General features: G+C 41.1%; 1 protein-coding gene across 3 annotated transcripts in view; it reads left to right on the top strand.

Annotated features, from left to right (window-relative positions):
* CHN1 (chimerin 1) overlaps positions 1 to 23,365 on the top strand; it is a 1,979,161-nt gene that overhangs the window by 848,719 nt on the left and 1,107,077 nt on the right. For all 3 annotated transcript variants that reach the window (XM_044075564.1, XM_044075565.1, XM_044075562.1), the window contains one exon: positions 23,103 to 23,216. In XM_044075564.1, the coding sequence (XP_043931499.1) occupies positions 23,103 to 23,216 (114 nt within the window). The remainder of the gene's footprint in view (positions 1 to 23,102; positions 23,217 to 23,365) is intronic.

Here is a 23,365-nt window from a genome sequence, read left to right as displayed (position 1 = left end):
GGAGAGGCAGGCCTGCTTGTGTGAAATACCCGTTCTGGAAATGAGGGGATGTCTATTGCTTATCTCTTCCCAGGTACCTTCACCAAGTGCACAATGTTGGAGCCAGGGAGAAAAAATGAAAAATTTTGGACACTGTGATTTCCGCCTGGAAGATGACCTTTCTTGTTCAGCTCTTGTGTGTTAGGAAACAAATGGGTTCATAGAGTGGGAGAGAGTCTGCTGATCAGCAAGAAGTGGGGCAAAAGAGAATAAAAACATTATGAAAAAGAATTATCATGAAGATAATCAATAGAGATGTAGTAAACCTCCAGACACTGAACCCAACCCAGTTTGGTTTCATCAAGTACAGATCATACCTACTCAGCCTGGTGGACTTCTTTGAGAAGGTCATCAAAGCAATAGATGAGAGAAGAATTGTTCACACTGCCTACCTTGACCTGGACAAGGCATTTGACACAATACCCTACTCAGGCATTGTTGACCAACTCAAGAGGTTAGGTACAAACCCGTATGTCACCCAGTGGATAGCTAACTGGCTCACAGACAGGACCCAGGAAGTTAGAATTGAGGAGTCCACCTCTACAAAGTGGCCAGTCACAAGTGGAGTCCCTCAGGGAGCAGGCCTTGGACCGCTCCTTTTTGGCAGTTGCTTCTCAGAAGTCAAGGCTAATGTCAGTGGTTTTGGCTGACTAAATTTGCAGATGATTGCAAATTAGGAGGTGTCATTGAATATCCCACTTACACAAATGTTCTCCAGAATGGGTTGACACAGACAAACTAGTGTCAGAGCCATGTACTAAATGCCAAGAAATGCGTAATAGTATCCTTTGGGAAGTCATCCATCCCTGGTAACTATCATATTGACAACACACCCCTTAAGAGTTGACCCAGTAGTCAGGGACTTGGGGACACACATAGCTAGTATTTTAGCCTTTAACCATCATGTGTCTACAGTGGTGAGGAAATCATTCTTTGCTGTGGAACTTATAAACAAAGGAAGTCATTGTTCCACTGCATTCGGCATTCATCAGACCTATTATTGAGTACAATGTCCCCTTTGGTATGTACCTAACCAGGCATATCCACCAACTGGAACGTCCACAGATGTCCACAAGGACCAGATGAGAAGGCAAGAAATGTGGAAAAAACATAAATATAGTTGCAAGTATAGAAAACTTCTGGAAGAGTCTCATGTTGATCAAGAATGAACACAGGAATGGTTAAGGAGAGGTGAATTCACATCAAGAAATGAAAGGTTAATATTGGCAGCCCAAGATAGTTGGCTACGTACACACTGGTTTACAAAGTCCATTGAACATTGGGAGAAACGGACATATGTAGGCTTTGTAAAACCGAATTGGAAACGGTCACACACCTTGTTGCTGGTCTTGACGCACTAATGGCAGAGGGACTGTATACTGAAAGGCATAATAATGTAGTGAGACTGTTACACTAGAGATTGTGCAAACATTATGGTATCGAAGTGGCTGAAAACCACTGGAAACATGAGCCACAAAGAATCATAGATAATGATGAAGTTTATATCACATGGGATCACCCAATAACAGCTGTTCAAAAGATAGATGCTAGAAAACCAGATATAGTGGTCCAAGAAAAGAAGACAAAAGTAGCATTGATCATTGAATTCGCTGCACCTAGTAACTACAGTGTCTTGTGTACAGAGAGACACAAAGTCATACAATACCTGCATCTGCAGGCAGAAATGAGAGCCATGTGGAAGAAAGATTCCCAGACATTTCCAAAAGTAGTAGGAGCAACTGGTCTTATAAAAAAGAATTTACAATCGTATTTAGGTATGATACCAATTCACGTAACACCTTACGAATTGCAGAAGGAGTCATTACTGGGCACATTGCGGGTGCTGCGAAGAGCACTTTTGGCTAACATCAAAGAGTGAAACAATATTAATTTCATGAGCTTTAATCGTACTTTGACTTAGGAATAGGGTCCATTCCTGTCAGGGTATTAGAAACCCAAAAGATTTGGATAAATTAAAAACGAGAGAGGTATTCTCACTAAAAGAATGCAGGGAGTAGGTTGCCTCAAGGCTTTACCCTGTATTTTGTCTCCTACAGGCTTTTGAGGGGAGATCTATGCCTGGCATACAGGGCATTGTCAGACCCCACTCTGATGAGCTCCTGCATATCCACAAAGCAAACAGTACCAGAATTACCCATTCTAAAGACTTAAATCTTGCCTATGATATAAATAGGACCTGCTGGAGAGATAGGTGTGTATCCCAGAGACTACTGTGTCTATGGAGCAGGCTCCATATCCATGTTCCTCCCTAACGCAATTCAAGTGCAAATTGGGCAATTGGATGGGAAACCCAAAATTCATCCCTGGTTTAGCAGCTATGTCTCTAATGGACACAGGTAACCTGTAAGTGGTTCATCTCACACGCCCATACTTACACTTATCAAGGGTATCAGAACTTGTCAGAGATTTGGGATGCATGGCTAGGCTTAAAAAGGCACTTGTGGTCGTTAGCCTAGTAAACACCTACAAACCTATGATGCTTTCCCCATTCAGATCTGTTCTGTGTTTGCCATCATTATTGAACTTTTTAGCCATGAGCAGCCATTGGTGTCTCCCTTTGGAAAGGTGAAAGCACATACTTCTAGCATTAAAGGAGAAGTGGTCTCTGACTGAGTGATCCTTCCTTCCATCCTTGGGTCGACATCTACTACTTTGCCCCCAGTAAAGTATTAACTCTGCTTAATGCATACATATAAGAGTAGAAGCCTGTGTTGCTTGTCGCAGTAAACATTGTTAGAACACTGCAGTGGATAGTATGTAAACCGTCACTTTATCATTTGTGTATGCTGAGATGAACTTAAAAATGGGAGGTGTATATCATATGCTGCGTGGTGCAAATTTGGATAACTGGCCTATCAGTGTCCTGGTAAGCTTATACTTGTCCAAGCTAGCTGATTCTGGGTCAGTATCTTTTGACTGCTGTTATCTTTCTCCCTCTTGCTTCTTGATCTCTTTATTTGTGCAGTGAGAGAAGTATCTCTGCCAGTATGTTTAGGAGCATATTCATATATGCTGGCTTCTTACAACCTGCCTTCATTTCTCATACCTAACCCATTCTTCTTTTATTCTAATGTATCCGACAGTCTGGAATAGGAGTTACATCAGCTTTGGAGTATCTACTTATTGTATAACTACTTTTACCTAGTTTAAAAACATTTCCCTGTATTTTGGGGTTTCTGAATCATGGAAGTGCCTGTGTCCTTTACCTAAACCCTAAGACTTATCCTTCACTTTTATGTGAATGTAAATCTGTGAAGTGTTATGCTAATGTGTAAAGTAAATCACTGTTGTGTTAGTATTATATTCGAGTAAGTATATAAAGTATCACATAACCACTCATTTGTATCCGTCTTTTATTGGATTAGTCCACTTCTATGTGGAGTATGAAGAACTTTGTTACTGAATTATTGTCAGGACTCAGCATTTTATCTGTATTAAATACCACTCATTCTGGATGATTGCCACTGTACAAGTGACACCCCAGCCTCATATGTAAAAATGGGAAAGGGGTTTTGGATGAATGGATTCAGATGAGTGTCAAACATACTTATTGAATAGTAGCTTTCAGAATCTTATCCTTATTTACTTTACTTTTTCTCTCTATCAGTTTTACGTTTATTGACAGTATGGGCTTCATATTATGTTTGTGACTTCTATTTTAAATCATGTGTTTACTGTGGATTATTTTTAGGAGTTCCTTTATTTTCTTTTAAGTTGTTTGTCTTTTCGGCTTTTCCCAGTTAGGGGTCGCCACAGCAGAACTCCGGTCCGCTAATGATTGGCAGTCGATTTTTATGGTGCCAAGTTGCCAGCCCGACACCCACACGTCTTTCGGAGGTCAAAAGATCGATAGACCAAAATCTCATACTGCTTTAGTTTAAAATGAAAAACATCAAAACAGTTTTTCCCTGAATGCTAGTAAAACATAAAAATAGCTTTTTGCAGGGAACAGTCTTCTAGTTCACATCACATTGGTGAAAGGGCAAACAACCAGATCCAAGAAATACCAGCATTCATGAAGAAGTATTTTGATGTTTTATATTTTAAACAAATTAAGTTGAAGATTTTGGTCTGTCAATCTTCTAACATAGACCTGTAAAAATACACATTTCCCATATTTCCAGAGTCCCCTAAAATATCCTTTTGGTATGAGACTTTAACTTAAACAAAAATGGTCAAGATGGCATTAAATTAAGTAAAATGTTACAACAGTACTGCATGGAACAACTAGTAAAAAGTCCCAGCTAGACCAAACCCACAAACAAAGAATGTCTCCATAATAAACTTAATAATAACTAACCTCAAACATAGATGCACATGACTTGGTTTCCTCCCAAACAGTCTTAAGTATTTATTGCCCAGTTATCACTACATGGTCTTTCAAAATTCCAAAACTTTCACTACAAATATGAACTGGGAGATCCTTTTCTAAAAGAAACCTGTCTTATCAGTGCATTGTATTCAGTAGACTGGGCAGCATTATGTGATATTCCAGTTATCAGAAAAGTTACTATCCATCATCCAGAGTCATTTCCTCTCTGAAATAAGGACATATGATATGTTACAAGTGGATATGCTTCATTCTATGCCTATCCCATCATTAGTGCCAGCCTTGGAAAATGTACATGATGCTACTTGTAACAACTTTGATTCAGAGCCTTCAATCCCCAAAAACAGACACAGACTTTACAAAATGTTTTCAAACTAACACTGAATTGTTTTTCACCTTCGGTCTGTGACCCTACAGCAATCTCTACATCTCTGTCGACAGGGGTCATGCTCCTGGTATTATCCAGTCCTTGCCCTGTGACAAAGGAGGGGACAATTTTGGACAGTTTTGATGTAATAATGTTTTTGTTCTTCCACTTTGACGTATACCTTTCTTAACTGTCCAACCCATATGTGGAAGTTTGTGCTTTTTTTGGATAGAAGTTTTGAGAGATTTAGCTTCCACTCTTTTCCATAAAGTCAGTGCATATGGCAATTCTATTTTGTTTCCAGCATTTGTCAAGTATATAAACATGTTTTAAGGAGTATAAACGATTCTTCAAGTACTGTGTCTAGGGTCTGTGCCTTTAATATTGTTTTGAGGAGGTATGCCTGGGTATGTAATCAAAAGTTTTCTAATGAGGTAAAGTCTGAAATTTTGAATTCAGCTTTAGATTAGGATTTTTTATTTGATCTATTTGTTGCTCTGGTCCTCAAACAATTTGATGAGAGAGGGGGTTTCAAAGATTTTTCAGCCCCCCCCACACCAATCAACCAAATCTTATTTCACATCTAAGCAACAAAACAAAACGAACTGTCCCTGCTTTCTCAAGCCAAACAGGAAAACAAAAAGAGGTGGCAGGAGGGGAACAATAAAAAAAAAAAACTACCCTTACCTAAAATGGAACAGTCTACGACTTCAGAATGACAATGCCAGCATTCTTTCTTCCAGCCTTTGCTCCCCAGCCTCATCATTCAAAACCCGACCCAACAACAGTTTCTGTACATTGCCCTTTGGCAACAGCCTGTGGCAGACTCATAGGAGTTAAAGGTGGTTCAGAAGCGATACAGTTGGCACTTGATACAGACACCTTCTTTCAGGGGAGTACTTCCCCACTCTCTGAACCAACAGAATTCTTTCTTCAGGCACGTCAACATTTACCGAAGAGTTATGGAACCACTGGCATAAACTCAAAGGAACAAAGACTTCTATTCCAAAATGTTTCTGGTACCAAAAAGAAAGAGTCAACTTGAAGGCCAGTTCTAGAAATTTCCTCCTTAAATGTTTATGTGAAAGTTCTAAACTTCAAGATGTTGAGCCTTCAGAGTCTGTTTCCTCTCACTCCCCAAGGAAGCTTTATGGTAACGTTGGACCTAAAAGATGCATACCATCACATTCCCAGAGCCAAACGCTTATTAGATTTTCTCTCTCTCTCTCTCGGTTACATTTTCAGTTCTCCAAATTACCCCTTGGGTTATCTATTGCTACAAGGGTGTTTACAAAGTGTCTAGCTGCAGTCATAGCTCATTGCCCATTGCAGACTAAATAGTAATTTACATACTAAACTTTGCAGAGTCTTTTCCCAGATGTTAAATGCCAATAATAAGGGTTTCATCATTTCTGATCAATCTGGGATTCTAGAGAAAATTCAGAAATCTTCCTTGACCCAGACACACATGATTGTCATTCTAGGATATCTTATATCCCTGCAGCAAAAGGTGTTTTTAATGGAGGAGAATGCTGATTTTTATCTGGAAACGTTCCTGAGCTTCTCAATTCAGTGTCAGACTTCAGCCAGATAGTATCTCATGATTCTGGGATTCATGGCATCTGTGACTGTCATGATTCCTTTCATCAAGTTGCACATTAGATAATTTTAATGGCTTTTAAAAAACATGCATCTAATATTTGCATTCTCTGGATTACATATTCCAGTCATTGTCTTTGTGAAAAAGGAACTGCATTGGTGAAGACTGCAAATACAAGCAGATGCAGGTATTTCATTTTCTCAATCTGTAACTATGCATATCTCAGACTTTGGTTCATAGGCAGTTTCAGCTGGTAAATACTCAAGGCCTGTGGAATCCTCAAACAAACCAAAGCACAATTCTTTAAATAATCCCTGAGATGACACCTTTCCACTCTATGGCAGTACACGTATACCATGACTACACTTCCCAAAACCTAACACTACCTACTACTCTGTTGCCACTCTTCCTCCTCCTACTTACTTAGACAACTGCAGTTATAACACTACCCACTATATCTGTTGTACCATTACTTCAAGTTGATGACTTTACAAAGATCAGTTATTCACACTATGCTGCTATTAGGAGTAACCTAATTATGCAGATTTATATCCAGTCTTGTCATGTGATAAATGTACAATCACTTTATCCTTTATTTTGTAATATAATAATGTGCAATGATTTTCACATTCTCTCTCAATTCCTACTAAAAATCTGGATAGCTATGTAGCTTATGATAATCTATTGAATTGTATGTGTTGTGTGCTGATGTATTGTGTTGTATATTGTACATTGCATATTGTATGCCCACTATGCAGTCTGGCATTAAGAATTTTGGTGGTAGCTCTTCAGCACTTCTTAACCCTCCAAGAATCCTACATTCTATTAGAACAAAATATAGTGGTATAAAAACTGGCCAAGACTAGGACAGACCCTCACCAATAGAAATTGAATGAGAGGGATCTTCTGTGAATAGATATAGTTTCAAAACAGACAACAAATTCTGCTCCAAGAGTCCTTGCAGACAAGTCTAGAAAACAAATGTGTTCTCATTCCCATGGACAGGAATGTTTCTTTTGTGCATTTCTACCCTTTCCACTGATATCTGGGGTAATTTGGAAAATTCAGGAATACATTCCAAAATAAATGTGTCGTCCCCCTTTTGGCTCAGGCAACATTTTTTTTCCTTCTTATGTAATTGGCCAAGGGCAATTTCTAAATGCTTCCTCACAAACTAGATCTACTACCACAATACAGAGAGAGTTTCATACTCTCCAGTCTCAAACATCTTGCATACATACATACATACATACAAATGTTTATAGCATGGGCATTAATGCCCTTCTAGCCTGCCAATATACCAAAACACTTGTTCCCATAATAAATATCCAGGCTGTTCTTAAAATATCTAAACTAGTACTTGCTTTAATGTAATTTGGTAGTCTGTTCCAAGCATCAGCTACTCTGTCAGAGAACCAATTAGTACACTTCTCATTTCTATAGAATTTTCTACATAGGTTATTGGATGATTCTCTAGTACTTTTTGATAAGCCCAAACATTCCCAGAGGTATTTGTCCCTAAATGCCTTATATACCTGAATAAGATCTCTTCTTAAATATCTGTAAGAGACACTGTACAAGTTCAGATATTTTAGTCTTTCATAACAACTTAGATTTTCATATCCATGGATGCCCTTGGTATATTTCCGCTGTACTCTTTCCAGTTTATTCATGCTTGTTTTCCTGTAGGGTTTCCATATTGTTGTTCCATACTCAAGTTTGGGTCTAATGTAACTAACAAACAATGACTTCATTATGTTTGATTTCCTAGAAATATTAAATCATTTTATACAACCTGTAGTTCTATTACTATCATTACCCAATTGGTTGATGTTGTTTGTCTTTCGGCTTTTTCCCGGTTAGGGGTCGCCACAGCGGAACTCTGGTCCGCTAATGATTGGCAGTAGATTTTCACGAACGCCGAGGTGCCAGCTCGACGTCCAACCTTCAACAAAGGCGCGCCCATTTACGCATGTCTTTCGAACGCCCTCCCAACCGTGGGGAGGGCATGCAGACTCCACACAGAAGGCACTCCCAGCACTCCAGCCGAGAATTGAACGGGAGAACCTCTTGCTGTGAGGCAACAACGCTACCGCTGCACCACTGCGGAAACCACCCAATTGGTTCATATGATTAGAAAAAAACTCATAGCTGAAGCTACCCATATACCCAGGTCCTTAAATGAGTCTACAGTTTCAATCACTGTGTGGTGTATTAAATATTCTCCTTTCAGTTTATGTCTCCCAAATCTCATATGCTTAGTTTTTGATGTATTTATCAACATATTATTCTCCTGTGCCCAAATGGTCAATTTAGTCAAATTATTTTGCAGACATGCCTTATCTGTAACACTTGTAATCAGTTTACCCAATTTCAGGTCGTCAGCATATAGACTATAGAACACTTCAGATGAAAAAGTAAGGTTTGAAAGATATAATCTAAACAAGTAAGGGCCTAGGACAGAGCCCTGTGGGACACCTTGACTGTAACCAAGGATTTCACCTGTCCACTTGGTGTGTGATACTTGCCATGTTCTATTTGTAAGCCATGCAGCTATCCATCTTATCAACAGGACATCAATACCTAGTTGTACTAATTTATTGATCAGTGTTTTGTGTATGACCCTGTCAAATGCTGAAGTTAAATCTATATAAATCACATCACAGCACAATTTTTCATTAATAGCTGTTGTTATATTGTTATAGAACATCATGTTACAGGTGGTAGTAGATCTATGTTCAACATATGCATGTTGATATATGGTTTCAAGTCCCAACCTATACAGTTCCGACAATAACTTATCCAGTATTACCTTCTCCATTATTTTTCCACAACATGAAAGTAGACTTAAGGGTCTATATGATTCTGGGTTTGTCCTACTCCCCTTTCCCTTAAAGACAGGTTTAATAAGTGCATGTCTCCAATTGTGAGGAATCTCCCCATATTTATATGACCTAGTGAATAATAGATATAATGGTAGTATAAGTTCTTGCTGAAGTGTTCTCAGGTCATTGTTACTTATTCCATCTCCTCCCTGCACTTTGTTTGGATCCAGTTGCACAGTTCTTTTTCAATATAATCTAATTTGATTCCAGTATCAGGGGTTACCTGGATGTCACTAGGACAACTTACTACCCCTTTTGTGGAGCCAAACTGTTTTGCAAAAGATTTTGTAAATATATCTATAATCTGTTGTGCCTGAGAATAAATTTTAGAATCTGCACACAGTTTATCAATTTGTATATCTTTTACTCCTCATCTTATGTATCTATAAAAAGTACTCCTCCTCTTATGTATCTATAAAAAGGTTTCCTATTATGCTCAATATCTTTATATAAATTTTCTTCAAATTTTTCTTGATCTTGTCTAACACTATGCTTAATCTGTTTGTCCAGCTTGTTTATTTCAGTTTTCAAAGTTGTAGTTTGACCTCTCTTCCATTTCTTATATTTTTTGTCTCTCACCTTAATCAGGTATCTTGTTCTTATGGAAATATATCCCCTGATGTTGTGTGCCTAGATCCTGATGTTAAACATTTTTTTTTACTTTTTGCACGCAAACAATTTCTCTTTCAAAATTTTCCACATTCCATCTGCAGTTTTTCCACTGAACACCTCACTCCAGTTAGTTTTATATAGTAACTGTTTTGCTTCCCTTTAATCTGTAATTAACCTTCTGTGCATTGGCTTAGATGTCAGTTTGGCAGAATTATCTAGCAACAAATTAAACTTAATAACCCCATGATCACTGCACATCAATGGTGGTAAAACTTGACTTGAAGTCACAGTAATTTCTTTGTGAACACAAACAATATCTAGTATATTCCGTCCCCTGATAGGCTTTTTTACAGTCTGAAGCATTTGTTGTTCCTGAATATACTCTGTGAATAATTTCTTTACTAATGTTGTTAAATCAATATTATTCCAGTCTGTTTTTGGTAAATTTAAGTCCCCAGCTAATATTATTCTTCCCTCCTGTGTTTCATGTAAGAAATGTATGAATTCCTCTAGGTCATCTGCACTTGACTTTGGTGGTCTATATTTTCCAACAATTGTTATATGTTCCAGGGTTGTCTTTATTGTCACAGTTACACAGTCTATAGTATTGGTGTTATCTTTGAACATGTAATAATCACAGGTCTCATAGCTATCTTTAATCCCTGTCATAACACCTCTACCTGATTTTTTTGTTAGAATGTCTTCAACTTATTGCTTGGATGATTCAAATCCAATTCCTTTTAGGCCCCTCTTTTTAAAGGACATGCATCAGATATTAAAAGTGGCAAAAAATATGTTGCTAGAAAATCTTATATTGGCAAAGGAAGAGATTTTTCCAGATGGTGCGTAGCCAATAACCAGGGTCCTATCAGGGATTAGATATCACTAGCGTTCAAATATTTGTATGAGTTACTAGCCTGTGGCCTTTCTTACTCCTCTATCAGGGTATGTCTTGTGGCTGTTTCAGCATGTCTGATCATGGATCCTCCACTTTCTTCAATTTTTTTGGTAAAATAGTTTCTGATAGCAGTGTTACACCTAAGACTTCCACTTAAACAGGTTTCTTCTTCCTGGGATCTTAGCATTGTGATAGGAAAGTTGACCATGTCGCCATATGAACCTACATATCAAGTAGATTTAAAGTTCATTACATAAAACTTGTTCTTTTCATTTGTATGACATTTGCAAGAGGAGTATCTGGGTTGCTAGCTGTCATGGTGGGTGAACGCTATCTGGTCTTCTATTGGGATAGGGTGTCATTACGAACAAATCCCTCATTCATGCCCATGGTTGTTTCAGAGTTTACTTTGAATCAAACCATCAGTATCCCAGTGTTCTATCCATATCCTTAAAACCAGGGAGAAAAGATTCTACATACTCTGGACATGCATAGGCAGCTCAGGATCTATCATGAAAGAACAAGAACCATGTCCTTTAGAAAACCTGATCAGCTATTTATTTCTTATTTTGGGACTAAGAAAGGACAACCAATGTCAAAACGGACTATTTCCAGATGGTTGTCCTCTGCTATTGCCTTTTGTTATACACACCATGGTAAACCAATTCCAGGCAGTATCAATGCTCACACTATGAGGGTCTTGCCTTCTTCGATGGTGTATTGGAAAGGGGTGGACTCTAGAAGCATTTTTAGCTGCAGCTACATGGTTCTCTGCATGCCTTCACAAGACATTACAAACTGGATTCTTTTTCTTGATCCAGGACTGGCTTTGCTAGGACCATTTCCCAGGGAGTTCTTGGATCTGTATCCTTCCTCCTCCCAAATTGGATAGGCTTTGGTAATCATACCATATAACCAAAAGGCTACTGCAGCAGTAGGAATGTTGAACATAGTCCAGTTGTGTAAATTGCACTTACGCATAACAGTAGATGTTAACAGTAGATGTTCTAATTCCACACTGCTGCAGTAGCCTTACCTACCCTTCTTCTATATAGTTATCGTTGCAAAATATTTTGGGGGTTATTTTTTTATAGTTCAGGATGAGTACAGTACTTCTTAACTTCTGGAGAAGAACGTCATGAAGATTTTCCACTTTGATGGCTGATTTTTCTTCCTCAGAGCTGATCAATTGTGCCTTGGGCAAGACACAGCCCATATAGCCTAAGTGAATGATGGCAAACCTTTTGGGCTCAGTGTGTCAAAAATTCAAAAAATGCCCTAACTTGACTCTACTTGCGTGTCACCCCCCCCCCCCCAAACATAAATGGAATAAAATGAACATGAATTAATATACATTTTCTGAAGTAAAATAAGCCTATAAATCTAATTATTGGCATTATTAATTGTAAAATCTTGGCAGTTTTAGGAGGGATTACGCAGGACAGTTGAGAGGAATGTAAAACAGCACACACTTAGAAATGCAGGAGACTTGCCCTTTTCAGAAGTGTAACCACGAAGAGAAAACAATGTCAGCACTGCCCTCTGCAGATTCTGGAGACAATATACCGAAATAGACTTTGAGGTTAATAACTTACTTACCTCTGGAGCAGTGTTGTTGAACTGGCTCCTGGAACAAAATAATTCAATGCGCTTCACAAGAGCAATGAATGCAAAAGCTGATTTTAAACAGAGAGAGACAGCAGTTGCAGATATCACATTTGCGCTTTGAAAATGAGCCTCCTGTGCAGTGGTTAGAAGACAGCTGAACTGTGCGGCTGCTGTGATGACAGATGATGTGCTGATATGGATGGTGAGACTCCATTTTAAGCTCTGGGTGGTGCAGGGTCACATATTTCTTATTTTTGTTATTTCACTTTCTTTGGTAACTCAGCTAATTCAGGTGTTGAATGTTGACATGTTACCCAGAACATCGTGGTGTGTCACCTTTGACATGCGTGTCATAGGTTCACCATCACTGGCCAAGGGCTACTGCAGCAGTGAGGAAAAACGTTATCAAATCAAATAACTCTTCCTATACCCTCAAAAGTTATCAAATAATTCTTCCCATACCCTCAAAACTTGCAATTAATAGATGGGCCACTCCAGTGGCACAAAGGGATAAAGCCTTGGTTATGGCTCAGTTGACCTGGATTAGCAACTCAGATGACTGATGGAGCAGCAGGAAGGAATGGACGTGCCCATACCAAATGGGATGGCATTCATTGATGATGCTTCTTTGGGTAGAGGAGGCATGGTCCAAAGAGGGGAGTTGCCATCTGATGTAATTTCTGTGCATGCAAGGCAGGGCAGGGAGGGGGTAGAGCATATAAAGTCCATCCCAGGACAGATGCAGGGATGGCCAATCCCCCAGTATGCCCTTAGGATCCACAACCAGCCCCAGCAAAAAACATAGTCATCACAGGGGAGTAGGAGATAGCTGATATACCCAGGTTGGACATAGGGAACTTGGGTCCAATGCACTTGAATGATGTCCCAAGGGGTACAAAAAACAGCAGTTAATAGCAATACTAACTTTGCAGAAGATATGAATTTTGAATTTCTTTCATCAAAACCATAATCTTACACTTTCATTTTATATCGCACACAGTCAGTTACAGCCATTAGCACAGTATGCCTCTGTCTTATGCTTTACTGAAATTTTGACTAGTGAAACTAAAAAATTACCGAAAAACCTAAATGCAGCCTCCTCCAAATATAGAACTCCATGTCCTGCATTCCTAAGTAAAACTGACTATAAAACTGCTTCCCTACATACCGTATTCTGGAAGAAAGCAGACAATAAAATTACAAAACCACTTACTCACATATTTAACTCTTTCTCACCACAAGCATCATTTCACAAGACTTCAAGCACAATATCATTATCCCACTTCCAAATGTAACCACCCGTGTAAGTTCCTAAATATTGTTGTTCTATTTCCACTATATGCCCTATTGCTAAAATCTTTCAGAAAGCCATATATAAACAAATATTCAAACATAACCATCTGTGTAATGTAAAATAATGCAGCAGGTAAACAGAACTCGAACCAGGGATCCACGTATTTAATGAAGTAAGGCAAACAAAAAAGCTGTGGCATACAAAAAAGCTATAACATAGATTTTAAAAATAACTTCTGGTTAAGCGCTTTCATCTGCTCATACAGACTTCTTCAGAACAATTCATACATAAAACGAACATGTTTTTAAAAACTTTTTGGCGCCAAAACTGCCATCAACAATTTAAAGTGCTAGTGTAGAGTCATTTAGGTAATGACATATAGTTTTGAATATTTATTTACACTAGCACTTTAAATTGTTGATGGCAGTTTTGGCGCCAAAAAGTTTTTAAAATCTATGTTATAGCTTTTTTGTATGCCACAGCTTTTTTGTTTGCCTTGCTTCATTAAATACATGGATCCCTGGTTCGAGTTCTGTTTATCTGCTGCATTATTTTACATTACACAGACGGTTGTGGCCGTCTAGTTGCTCGTTTTTCAGGTGTTGTTTGTGTGCTAGTTTGTAAATATTCAAACTTGTAAATAATTGTGGTGTGCAATCTGACCAGCAACATGGTTTCCATAATTCCTTCAGAACTTTAACAGCATTAATTACAGGAATGAGGGTTTCAGAACTGGCGGAATATTTGTCGCCATGACTAGAGCATTCAAGACAGTAGGTCACAGTATTCTACTAATGAAACTTACAAAAATGCAGTGATAGAGAGAACACAGTCAGTTAGTTCCAGAACTACCTTTTAGGCAGATCTTTAACTGCCTGTACTCATCCAATGGGATACTTAATACTGGAGTCGCAGAAAACTCAGCACTTGGACCTCTACTTTTCTTCTTTTTCACAAATGATCTAACCAATGACCTTCCTCAACTAAATGCCACCTTTTTGCAGTTGACATCCTTCTACAAGACATTAACAAAAGATGTTAAGTTGTCAATCTCGCCTTCATTCTTGCTGGATGGGTTCTGAGCCGATCCTCGGCTCCGACTCGGCCAATACTAAAGCTCGAGAGCTTATTCCACCGACTCAAGGCTCCCCTATATCCCACAATGCTAGGCGGTAACTACTCAGATCTCATTTGCCGCTTAGCTGACGAGGTGCTTTCTTCTACCGGCTCTGGCAGGTTAGTGAGTTTTTATAGTCAAAAACTTCTAATTTCTACCCCTATCCTTTCTATTTAGTTTAGTTTTTAATATAGAGTATCCCTTTAGTTAAATCGGGTCTCCTTTGTTTTTGTATCCCCTTTTTATTCCCTTTTAACTTCTAGGCCTTTGGCCCACTCCCCTTTTTTCCCCTGTCATTTTAGTGTGACTGGATTTTTTCCTTTGGTTAAAGGGTGTGTCTGTATGTTGTGTCTGTGTTATATACAGTCTCTTTTAGGATGTCTAAAGACTCCAAGGTCTCAGGCTTCAAGAAGTGTGATTCGTGCTGTCAGAAAATGTCTCTGACAGACGGTCACACTTCTTGTGTCTATTGCCTGGGACCTTTGCACCTGCAGGACTCCTGTGCTGTTTGCCATGCATTCAGCCCTAGAGTCCTGCAGGAACGCAAAAATAAACTTATTCTTCGAGGCTTGTAAAAGCCTGAAGGCCCCTCGACCCAGTCTGCGTCGGGGAAGCCTTCAAAGACTTCCAGGCCATTGGCTCCAGCTTCAGAGCCATCTGCTGGGAGCATTAAGGCTGCTTCGACATCGGCTCCGGCTGGAGTTGATGTTTCGAAGTCTCAAACCGTTACCTGGGCTCCGGCCGGAGCCGAGGTTGCTAAGACTCTGTCGGCTCCGATAGTCTTATCGGAGCCACCTTCAAAGAAGAGGTCGAGGTCCCCTTCCATCGGCTCCATCCACTCGGCTCCGGGATCCCCTCTTCTGTCGGAGCGGAGCCATAGGTCCCATTCCTCTCGGTCCTCCAGGCTGTCCGACCATGACTTACAAAGGGTGGTGAGTAGACTTCTCAAGTCCGAGGCACTGGCCCAAATGCTGCATAGCCCTACTCAACAGTCAGCGGCTATTCCTATCCCTGCTTCTATTCCTCCTCCGACTCTTTTGAGTTCGGAGCCGGGGCTCGTCGGAGCCGATACCTTCCCTTTTGGCTCCGTCGTCTGCTCCGATTTCCTCCTTGGAGGGATCTCAGCGCCGAGCTTCCCTCATCAGCTCCGAGGGGGCGAGTGGCATCGGACCCTTGTCCGACCCCGTTCTCCCTCTCGGTGCTGGTGAGTTCGGCTCCGACATCGGCCTCGGAGCCGTCCCTGTCGGTGCCGGGGGGGTCCTTGTCTCCTCGGAGCAGGGACCTTCGGCCTTGGCTGATCGGGGCGCCTTCGAGGTCATGCAGAGCATGCTAGACCCCGTGTCTACCCCACAGTTGGCTCCGTCAGCTCCTCCCTCTTCAGTGCCTGCGGTGGTTTCTACCCACCCCCTCGTAACAGACCGTAGAGAGCCAGCTCCTCAGGTTTCCCCATTGGGAATATCCTCTTCTTCCGAGGCTTCTCCTGATCCGGTAGGAGAACCCCCTCGGAAGAGACAGTGCAAGAGGAAGCACATTGACTCCCCTGAGTCTATCACCTCTGACACCGACTTGGAGGAATCTAAAGGTTCCCCTCGGTCCCCCTCTGAGGATGTCTCTTTTGCTGACATCCTTGAAATCCTTAAACAGAGGGGGAACTGGCCCGCCCTTAACCCTTCAGGGGACGAGTCGGTCTACCTTGAGGGGTTTGGCTCTCGCCCTTCCACCTCCTGGGTGTCTCCTCCCTTTGACCTCCTCATGGAAGTGGTGGCAAGGAAGCCTTGGACGGCCCCTGATTCGGTGGAACCTACCCCAAGGAGGCCGTCAAAATTTATTACTGCCCCAAAAGAGAAACAGTTCTTATCCAAAGGTGTCTCTGTTGATGCCATGGGGGTGGCCACAGCCACTAAGAAGGAATTAGCTGATCCTTCGGTACCTGTCCATCCTCCTAATAAGGAGTCTAGGACAATGGACAGGTACGGTAAGCGGATGTTTTCCTCAGCGACCTTTGCCATGCGGTCGCTAAACTACTTGTGTCACTTCACCCGTCTCCAGAGGGATTTACTCAAGGATATGGGTGAGGCCATGCAGGATCCAACAGCTGAGGGGTTCCAAGACAAAATAAACTCCCATTTGGAAACCCTGAATTCGATTGTCAACTCCTCCATGCGGCGTATCTCATATGTGGCTGATGGGGTGAGTAGGGCCGCAGGCACAGGTGTAGCTTTACGACGCTACTCCTGGATGCGGGCTTTGCAATTTTGCGGACCCTTTCAAGGCGTCCTTCACCAATTCCCCCTTTGATGGTTCAACATTGTTTGGACCTCAGGTGAAGGATACACTGAGTAGGTGCGAGCAGGAAGGTAAGAGACTCTCTGCCGTGGGAGTCTGTTTTTCTACCCCTTCCAGAACTTATCCCAAAGGTCAGGGGGGGGGGATGTGGTTCCACAAACCACAAGGTGTCTCATCTGACGCACAAAGTTGATTCCCCTCTAGAGGCAGAGGGGGGAACAACAATAGACGCCGCCCTAGGGGCAGAGGTGGTCCGCAAAACCAGGGTAGCAGAGAAACTTTCTCTGATAAACCCTTTCAGCATCCCTGAGGAGCTACCCGGCTGTCCACCTTCGGAGGCAGTCGGGGGAAGATTATCACTGTACCCAAAAGCCTGGCTTTCCCTCACTCAAGACAAATGGGTACAGTCGATCATATCCAAGGGTTACAAAATCCCCTTTATTCACATCCCATCCCAATCCAAAAGATCCCTTCCAGACGTTCCACCCAGTCTAAGGGAACAAGCAGCGTTAGAAATATCAAAGCTGCTGTCAAAAAGAGCTATCCAACCAGTCCCAGCAGACCAGCAAGGATCCGGAATCTACTCCAAATTCTTTTTGGTACCAAAAAAAACAGGGAACTGGAGACCAATACTGGATCTCAGCAAACTAAACAAGTATGTGAAGAAAACAAAATTCCGGATGGTCACGCTACAGTCCATTCTACCCTTCTTGGGTCAGGACAATTGGATGTGCTCGATAGACCTTCAGGATGCGTACTACCATATCAAAATGCACAGACGCTCCAGGAGGTTTCTCCGCTTCAGGCTGGGAGCCAGTCACTACCAGTTCAGAGCCCTGCCCTTTGGTCTCACTACAGCCCCCCCGAGTGTTTACCAAATGTATGTTTCCATATTTGGATGACTGGCTCCTTACCGCCACCACCAGGCATCAACTGCTTCTATCCAGAGACTTCACCATCCAAACTTGCCAAGCTCTAGGCATTTCAATAAATTTCGAAAAATCTGCCTTGTCAATTTATTACCTTTATAGGCGCCACCTTAGACACAGTTCATCTTTCCGCCAGACTAACAGAGCAAAGAGTATCAGATATCCGCAAACAAGTTTACCTTCTACTTCAGTGCAACAAGATCAAAGCCAGGGTAGTTTTGAAGGTATTAAGACTCATGGCAGCTACTATTACACTTCTCCCCTTAGCTCGTTTTCACATGCGTATCCTCCAGTGGATGCTGTTTTCTCAATGGTCCTTCCAACAGCTCCCGATGTCTCACATCATCCTACTAACCCAATCATGCAAGAATCACCTGTCTTGGTGGATCACATCACCTCAAGTTCTCCAGGGCAGACCCTTTATCCCTCCCCCCTCAATCGCCACGGTGACGACGGACGCCTCCCTGATCGGGTGGGGGGGGGGGTATTATCAGGCCAGGACAGTCCAGGGCATGTGGTAATCTTTCGAGTGCCACTTGCACATAAATGTCTTAGAGATGAGAGCAGTGCTTTTAGCGTTGCAAGCCCTTCAGGACTCTCTTCCCACAGGGACTATTGCAATTCAGACGGACAACATGTCCGTAGTGTGGTACATCAACAAACAGGGCGGAACCAAGTCCTACCCCTTATGTCGAGAGGCACTCAGACTTTGGCAGTGGGCAATTTCTTCTCAGCGTTTTCTGATAGCAACGCACATTCCTGGGAAGTCCAACGTGATTGCGGACAAGTTGAGCAGGGCTATTCTCATGCCTCACGAGTGGTCTCTAAAAAATCAGTGCTGGAAGAAGTCTTTCGAAGATGGGGCCGGCCTTGCTGCGATCTTTTTGCTACTCCCCAAAACAGCAAGTGTCACGACTTCTTCACCCTCTTCTCTTTACCAGGCCAGCCCACCAGAGATGCTCTAGTCCACGATTGGCCCCGGGGACTTCTGTATGCTTTCCTCCCCTTTCCACTGATCTCTCAATTAATTCAGAAAGCTATCGCCTCGAGAGTCACTCAATTAATTCAGAAAGCTATCGCCTCGAGAGTCACCATGATCCTCATTGCCCCTTACTGGCCTCGACAGATATGGTTTCTGTTCCGCCATCATTACCTCTTGGAGCAGCCTTGGCATCTGGACCCAGTGCCAGATCTTTTGACCCACCAGTCGGGCCAGCTGCACCACTCCCTCCAATCTCTCAACCTCACAGTGTGGTTTCTCCGATTCCTACCCTAGCCAGGCTTCCCTTAATCTCTCATTCGGTCCGTAACATCCTGATAGCCTCTAACAAGTCTTCTACCAGATGGATTTACAGTAGTAAGTGAATGCATTTTTCCTTCTGGGCAGCATCAAAAAATATAGACCCCTTCACTGCACCTATCCAGTCTATCCTAGACTTCCTGGCAGAGCTCTTTCATTTAGGCTCTTCCTCATCTACCATTAGAGTACAACTAGCTGCTATATCTAACTTTCATGTAGGTGTCTCGGACTCCAGTATCATGTCCCATAAACTCTGCAAAGCCTTTCTAAGAGGTGTCTTTTTGCTCAAGTCCCCAATCAAAGATCCCCCACCTCAGTGGGACTTGAATTTGGTCCTAGCATCCTTGATTCTCCCCCCTTCGAACCTGCGGCTTCATGCCCTCTTAAGTTGCTCTCATGGAAAACACTTTTTCTAGTAGCCATAACATCAGCTAGAAGGGTATCTGAACTTCATACTCTTTGCAGTCGTCCTCCTTACTTAGTTTTCCATAAAGACAGGGTGTCCCTCCGGACTAATCCATCCTTCTTGCCTAAGGTTTCCTCTGAGGCAAACCTAAACCAGACGATTGATCTCCCCGTCTTCTTCCCTGATTATTCCAACAGGTCGGAACAAAAGTTACATTTTCTAGATGTTCATCGCCAACTTCGATATTATTTAGACAGGACTAAACAGTTCAGGAAATTTGATCAGCTCTTCCTGTCTTATGCGGAAGGGAAATTGGGCCGTCCAGTTACTAAAGTGTCCCTTTCAAGATGGCTTACGTCTATAATTACCTTCATCTATGAAATCAGACATCAAAAACTGCCTTCAAGACCTAGAGCTCATTCAACTAGGACATTAGCTACATCTGTAGCTTTTCAGGACAGGCTACCAATGGATTCCATTTGTGCAGCAGCCACATGGGCTTCTCCTCATACCTTTATCTCGCATTACAAATTGGATATGGCCTCCAGAAACCGTGCCAACTTTGGTTCCACTGTTTCCTTCAGAAAGGCCTCACAGAACGGATAACTGGTGCCAGAGCCATGGCCAAGAAGTAATCAGGGACCTAGGGACCCAAGTTGACAGTGACCTCTCATTTGACACCCACATTGCCAAGGTGGTTAGGAAGACCTTCTATATTGCCCACCTTATCATGAAAGGATTCACATCTAGATCAAGAGAGGTCATTGTGCCCCTATACTCTTCCCTTATCAGACCCATGATTGAGTACAATGCCCCATTTGGTATGTACCTTACCCATTGAAGAAACTCCATCTCTATTCAGTGCATACCGCCTACTCAGGAGATCTATACCTGACAGTTGTGGCAGTCTAATTGCTCGTTTTTCAGGTGTTGTTTGTGTGCTAGTTTGTAAATCTTCAAACTTGTAAATAATTGTGGTGTGCAATCTGACCAGCAACATGGTTTCCATAATTCCTTCAGAACTTTAACAGCATTAATTACTGCCACTGATAACATCTGTTTTGACAGGAATGAGGGTCTCAGAACTGGTGGAATATTTGTCGCCATGACTAGAGCATTCAAGACAGTAACTGGTCAGAAACTTACAAAATGAGTTCCAGAACTACCTTTTAGGCAGATCCTTCCAAGTATGCTTTAACTGCCAGTACTCATCCACTGGAATACTTAATACTGGAGTCGCAGAAAACTCAGCACTTGGACCTCTACTTTTCTTCTTTTTCACAAATGATCTAACCAATGACCTTCCTCAACTAAATGCCACCTTTTATGCAGTTGACATCCTTCTACAAGATGTTAACAAAAGTTATAGAAACCTGCAAAAATATTATAAAACTATATCAGTGGGCTACCTCAAACAAGCTGCTGATCAACCCTACAGTGAACAACATAGTACTGTTTGCTTCCAGCCAGAAGCTATCAGCCCTACCCACTCTATCAGTCACAGATATGTAAGAATATATTATTCCATATGTCACAGAATACAAATACTTGCACTTGAATCTAGCATAATGCTTACTGTGCACACAGATGATGTAACACAAAAAAGTGTTGAAACAATTGAAACTGTGTTATAAGCTTACATACCTATTATCTCCAGTGTCCAGAAGTGCCACTGCAGAGGATATTACTGTGTGGTCCTTAAATAATCCTAAATGAGTCCAGATAATGTAAAACATTTTAAGATTTCCACAACTAGCAAACCCATGTAAACATCACTGTGAACTCATAATCTCATAAATGAATTAAAGTGGTTACCAATCACAGGTAAAGAATTTTTCATCGTGAGCATCCTACTATTTAAAAATCAGACAAGGCTAATGTACTCCATTAAGAAAAAAAATAAAATATCTACTCTTTAAGGGGAAGCCAAGTAAACAATGTAATTTTTGTGCCCCAGATTTAAAACTGTGACAGGGAAAAAGGCCTTCCCCAGAACAGAACCAGCTGCCTGCAACAATATGCCAGCAGAAATTAGATCATTAGAGACACTTGATAAATTAAAAAAAAAGCTCTAATGAAACACTTAAACAATGAGAATAAGTGTGTTTGCTGTAGAAACAGAGGATAACGTAACATATATTACAAGAGCTTCTTAGCCAGTTGAAATGCACACCAGTATAAAGTAAATGTATTTGATTATATATGATGTGTAAATGTCGATCTTTGTAATGTCTCTGTAACGTCTGTAAGACATTCCTTTTAAAATGCATGTATTATCTGTATAATTTTTCATTGTTCAACTGTATTTTTAGTCTCATAAAGCTGCATGTTCAGTGTTATGTCGTGAGAGGTCCTGATCATGGCTGAAAAATGTCAGTGAACCAGCTCAACTACCTGGCCAATGGGAAATTAAGAATTAAAATATGTACTCACACAAACAAGTGCTCACACACACACAGACACCCAGAATCCTTTGGGTTTTTGTGTTTCATAACTTTGATAACTGATCAACTTATCCAGCTGTGTAAGGTATTACATTTGGGTATACTGCTTTTGCTTGATGAGGTCGCCATGCTTGCATGATGGATTTGCTCTTGGGAATGCATCTTATTTATTTTCTAGCATTAGATGAAGTTGGTGACAGAGATGTTAGTTCTGTAAACACCTTTTTTCTTGTCTCAGCTGTGATCAAATATCTATATAAGGTATTGTGTTTTTTTTTTATGGTAGCAATGCAATAAAACTTGGTTTGTATGTTTTCTACTGCTTTTACAAATAACACTTGGTAGAACTACTGACATGGGTTTTCAAGATGTTTTTACTGAATGTAATATGCACTTAAACATTTGGATTTTCACCTTCCCCAAGTCCTTGGTATCCTTTACTATGCCAAATTATTTTATATCTTTAAAAACATTCCTAAATAGTGATGGAAACTAAAATCCCATCATCTCTGTGCATTGGAAGGCATTTGGCAGTGATGAAAATGAGGGTTGGCATAATAATTAAGATCTTAACCTCATAGATACAAGGTACAGGGTTTGATTCTGGCCTCTGGTTATTGACTTGGCTTGTAATAGTTTGAAGACTGTTCCTAAGTATTTATGTATGAGCCTAAGAATATGGTAGGTCAATGTTGAAGTTGTTTTCATTGGCCTGCTACCTTAGTAGGTACATTCTGCAAATTTACATGTAAACAAACTCAGGCTGAACATCTGACCCTTCTTCTTCATCAGTGTTTGTTTGAAAATGTTTGTTAAAAAAATAATTTTATTGCCAGTATCACAGTTGTATGCTTTTTTGAGACATATGATTGTTATTGTATATGCAGAATGTTTTAGTTCTTACCATATGTTGTACATTCATTTGATTTGAGGTATTAAAACAAGTTCAACACTTTTCATAAACAGATATCATGGTATGATTTCACGGGAGGATACCGACCAGCTGTTGAGTGTAGCAGAAGGAAGTTACCTGATCAGAGAGAGCCAGCGGCAACCTGGAACATATACTTTGGCTTTACGGTTGGTGATCAAATTGTTATAGTTAGTTTAGTGCATTGTCAGAATCCTAAAACCTTGTTAAATGAGCTGTGTGTGCAGCAATGCAGATATCAAAGCTTTTGAGTGGTGAGACCAGTAATTTGGGATAGGTGTTGGTCCTCTTTTATTAC

This window comes from Protopterus annectens, chromosome 6.part1 (genome assembly GCF_019279795.1).
Source record: "Protopterus annectens isolate FY-2018-M chromosome 6.part1, PAN1.0, whole genome shotgun sequence".
In the NCBI taxonomy this organism is placed as follows: Eukaryota; Metazoa; Chordata; order Ceratodontiformes; family Protopteridae; genus Protopterus; species Protopterus annectens.
This window is presented reverse-complemented; position numbering and strand designations above follow the sequence as displayed.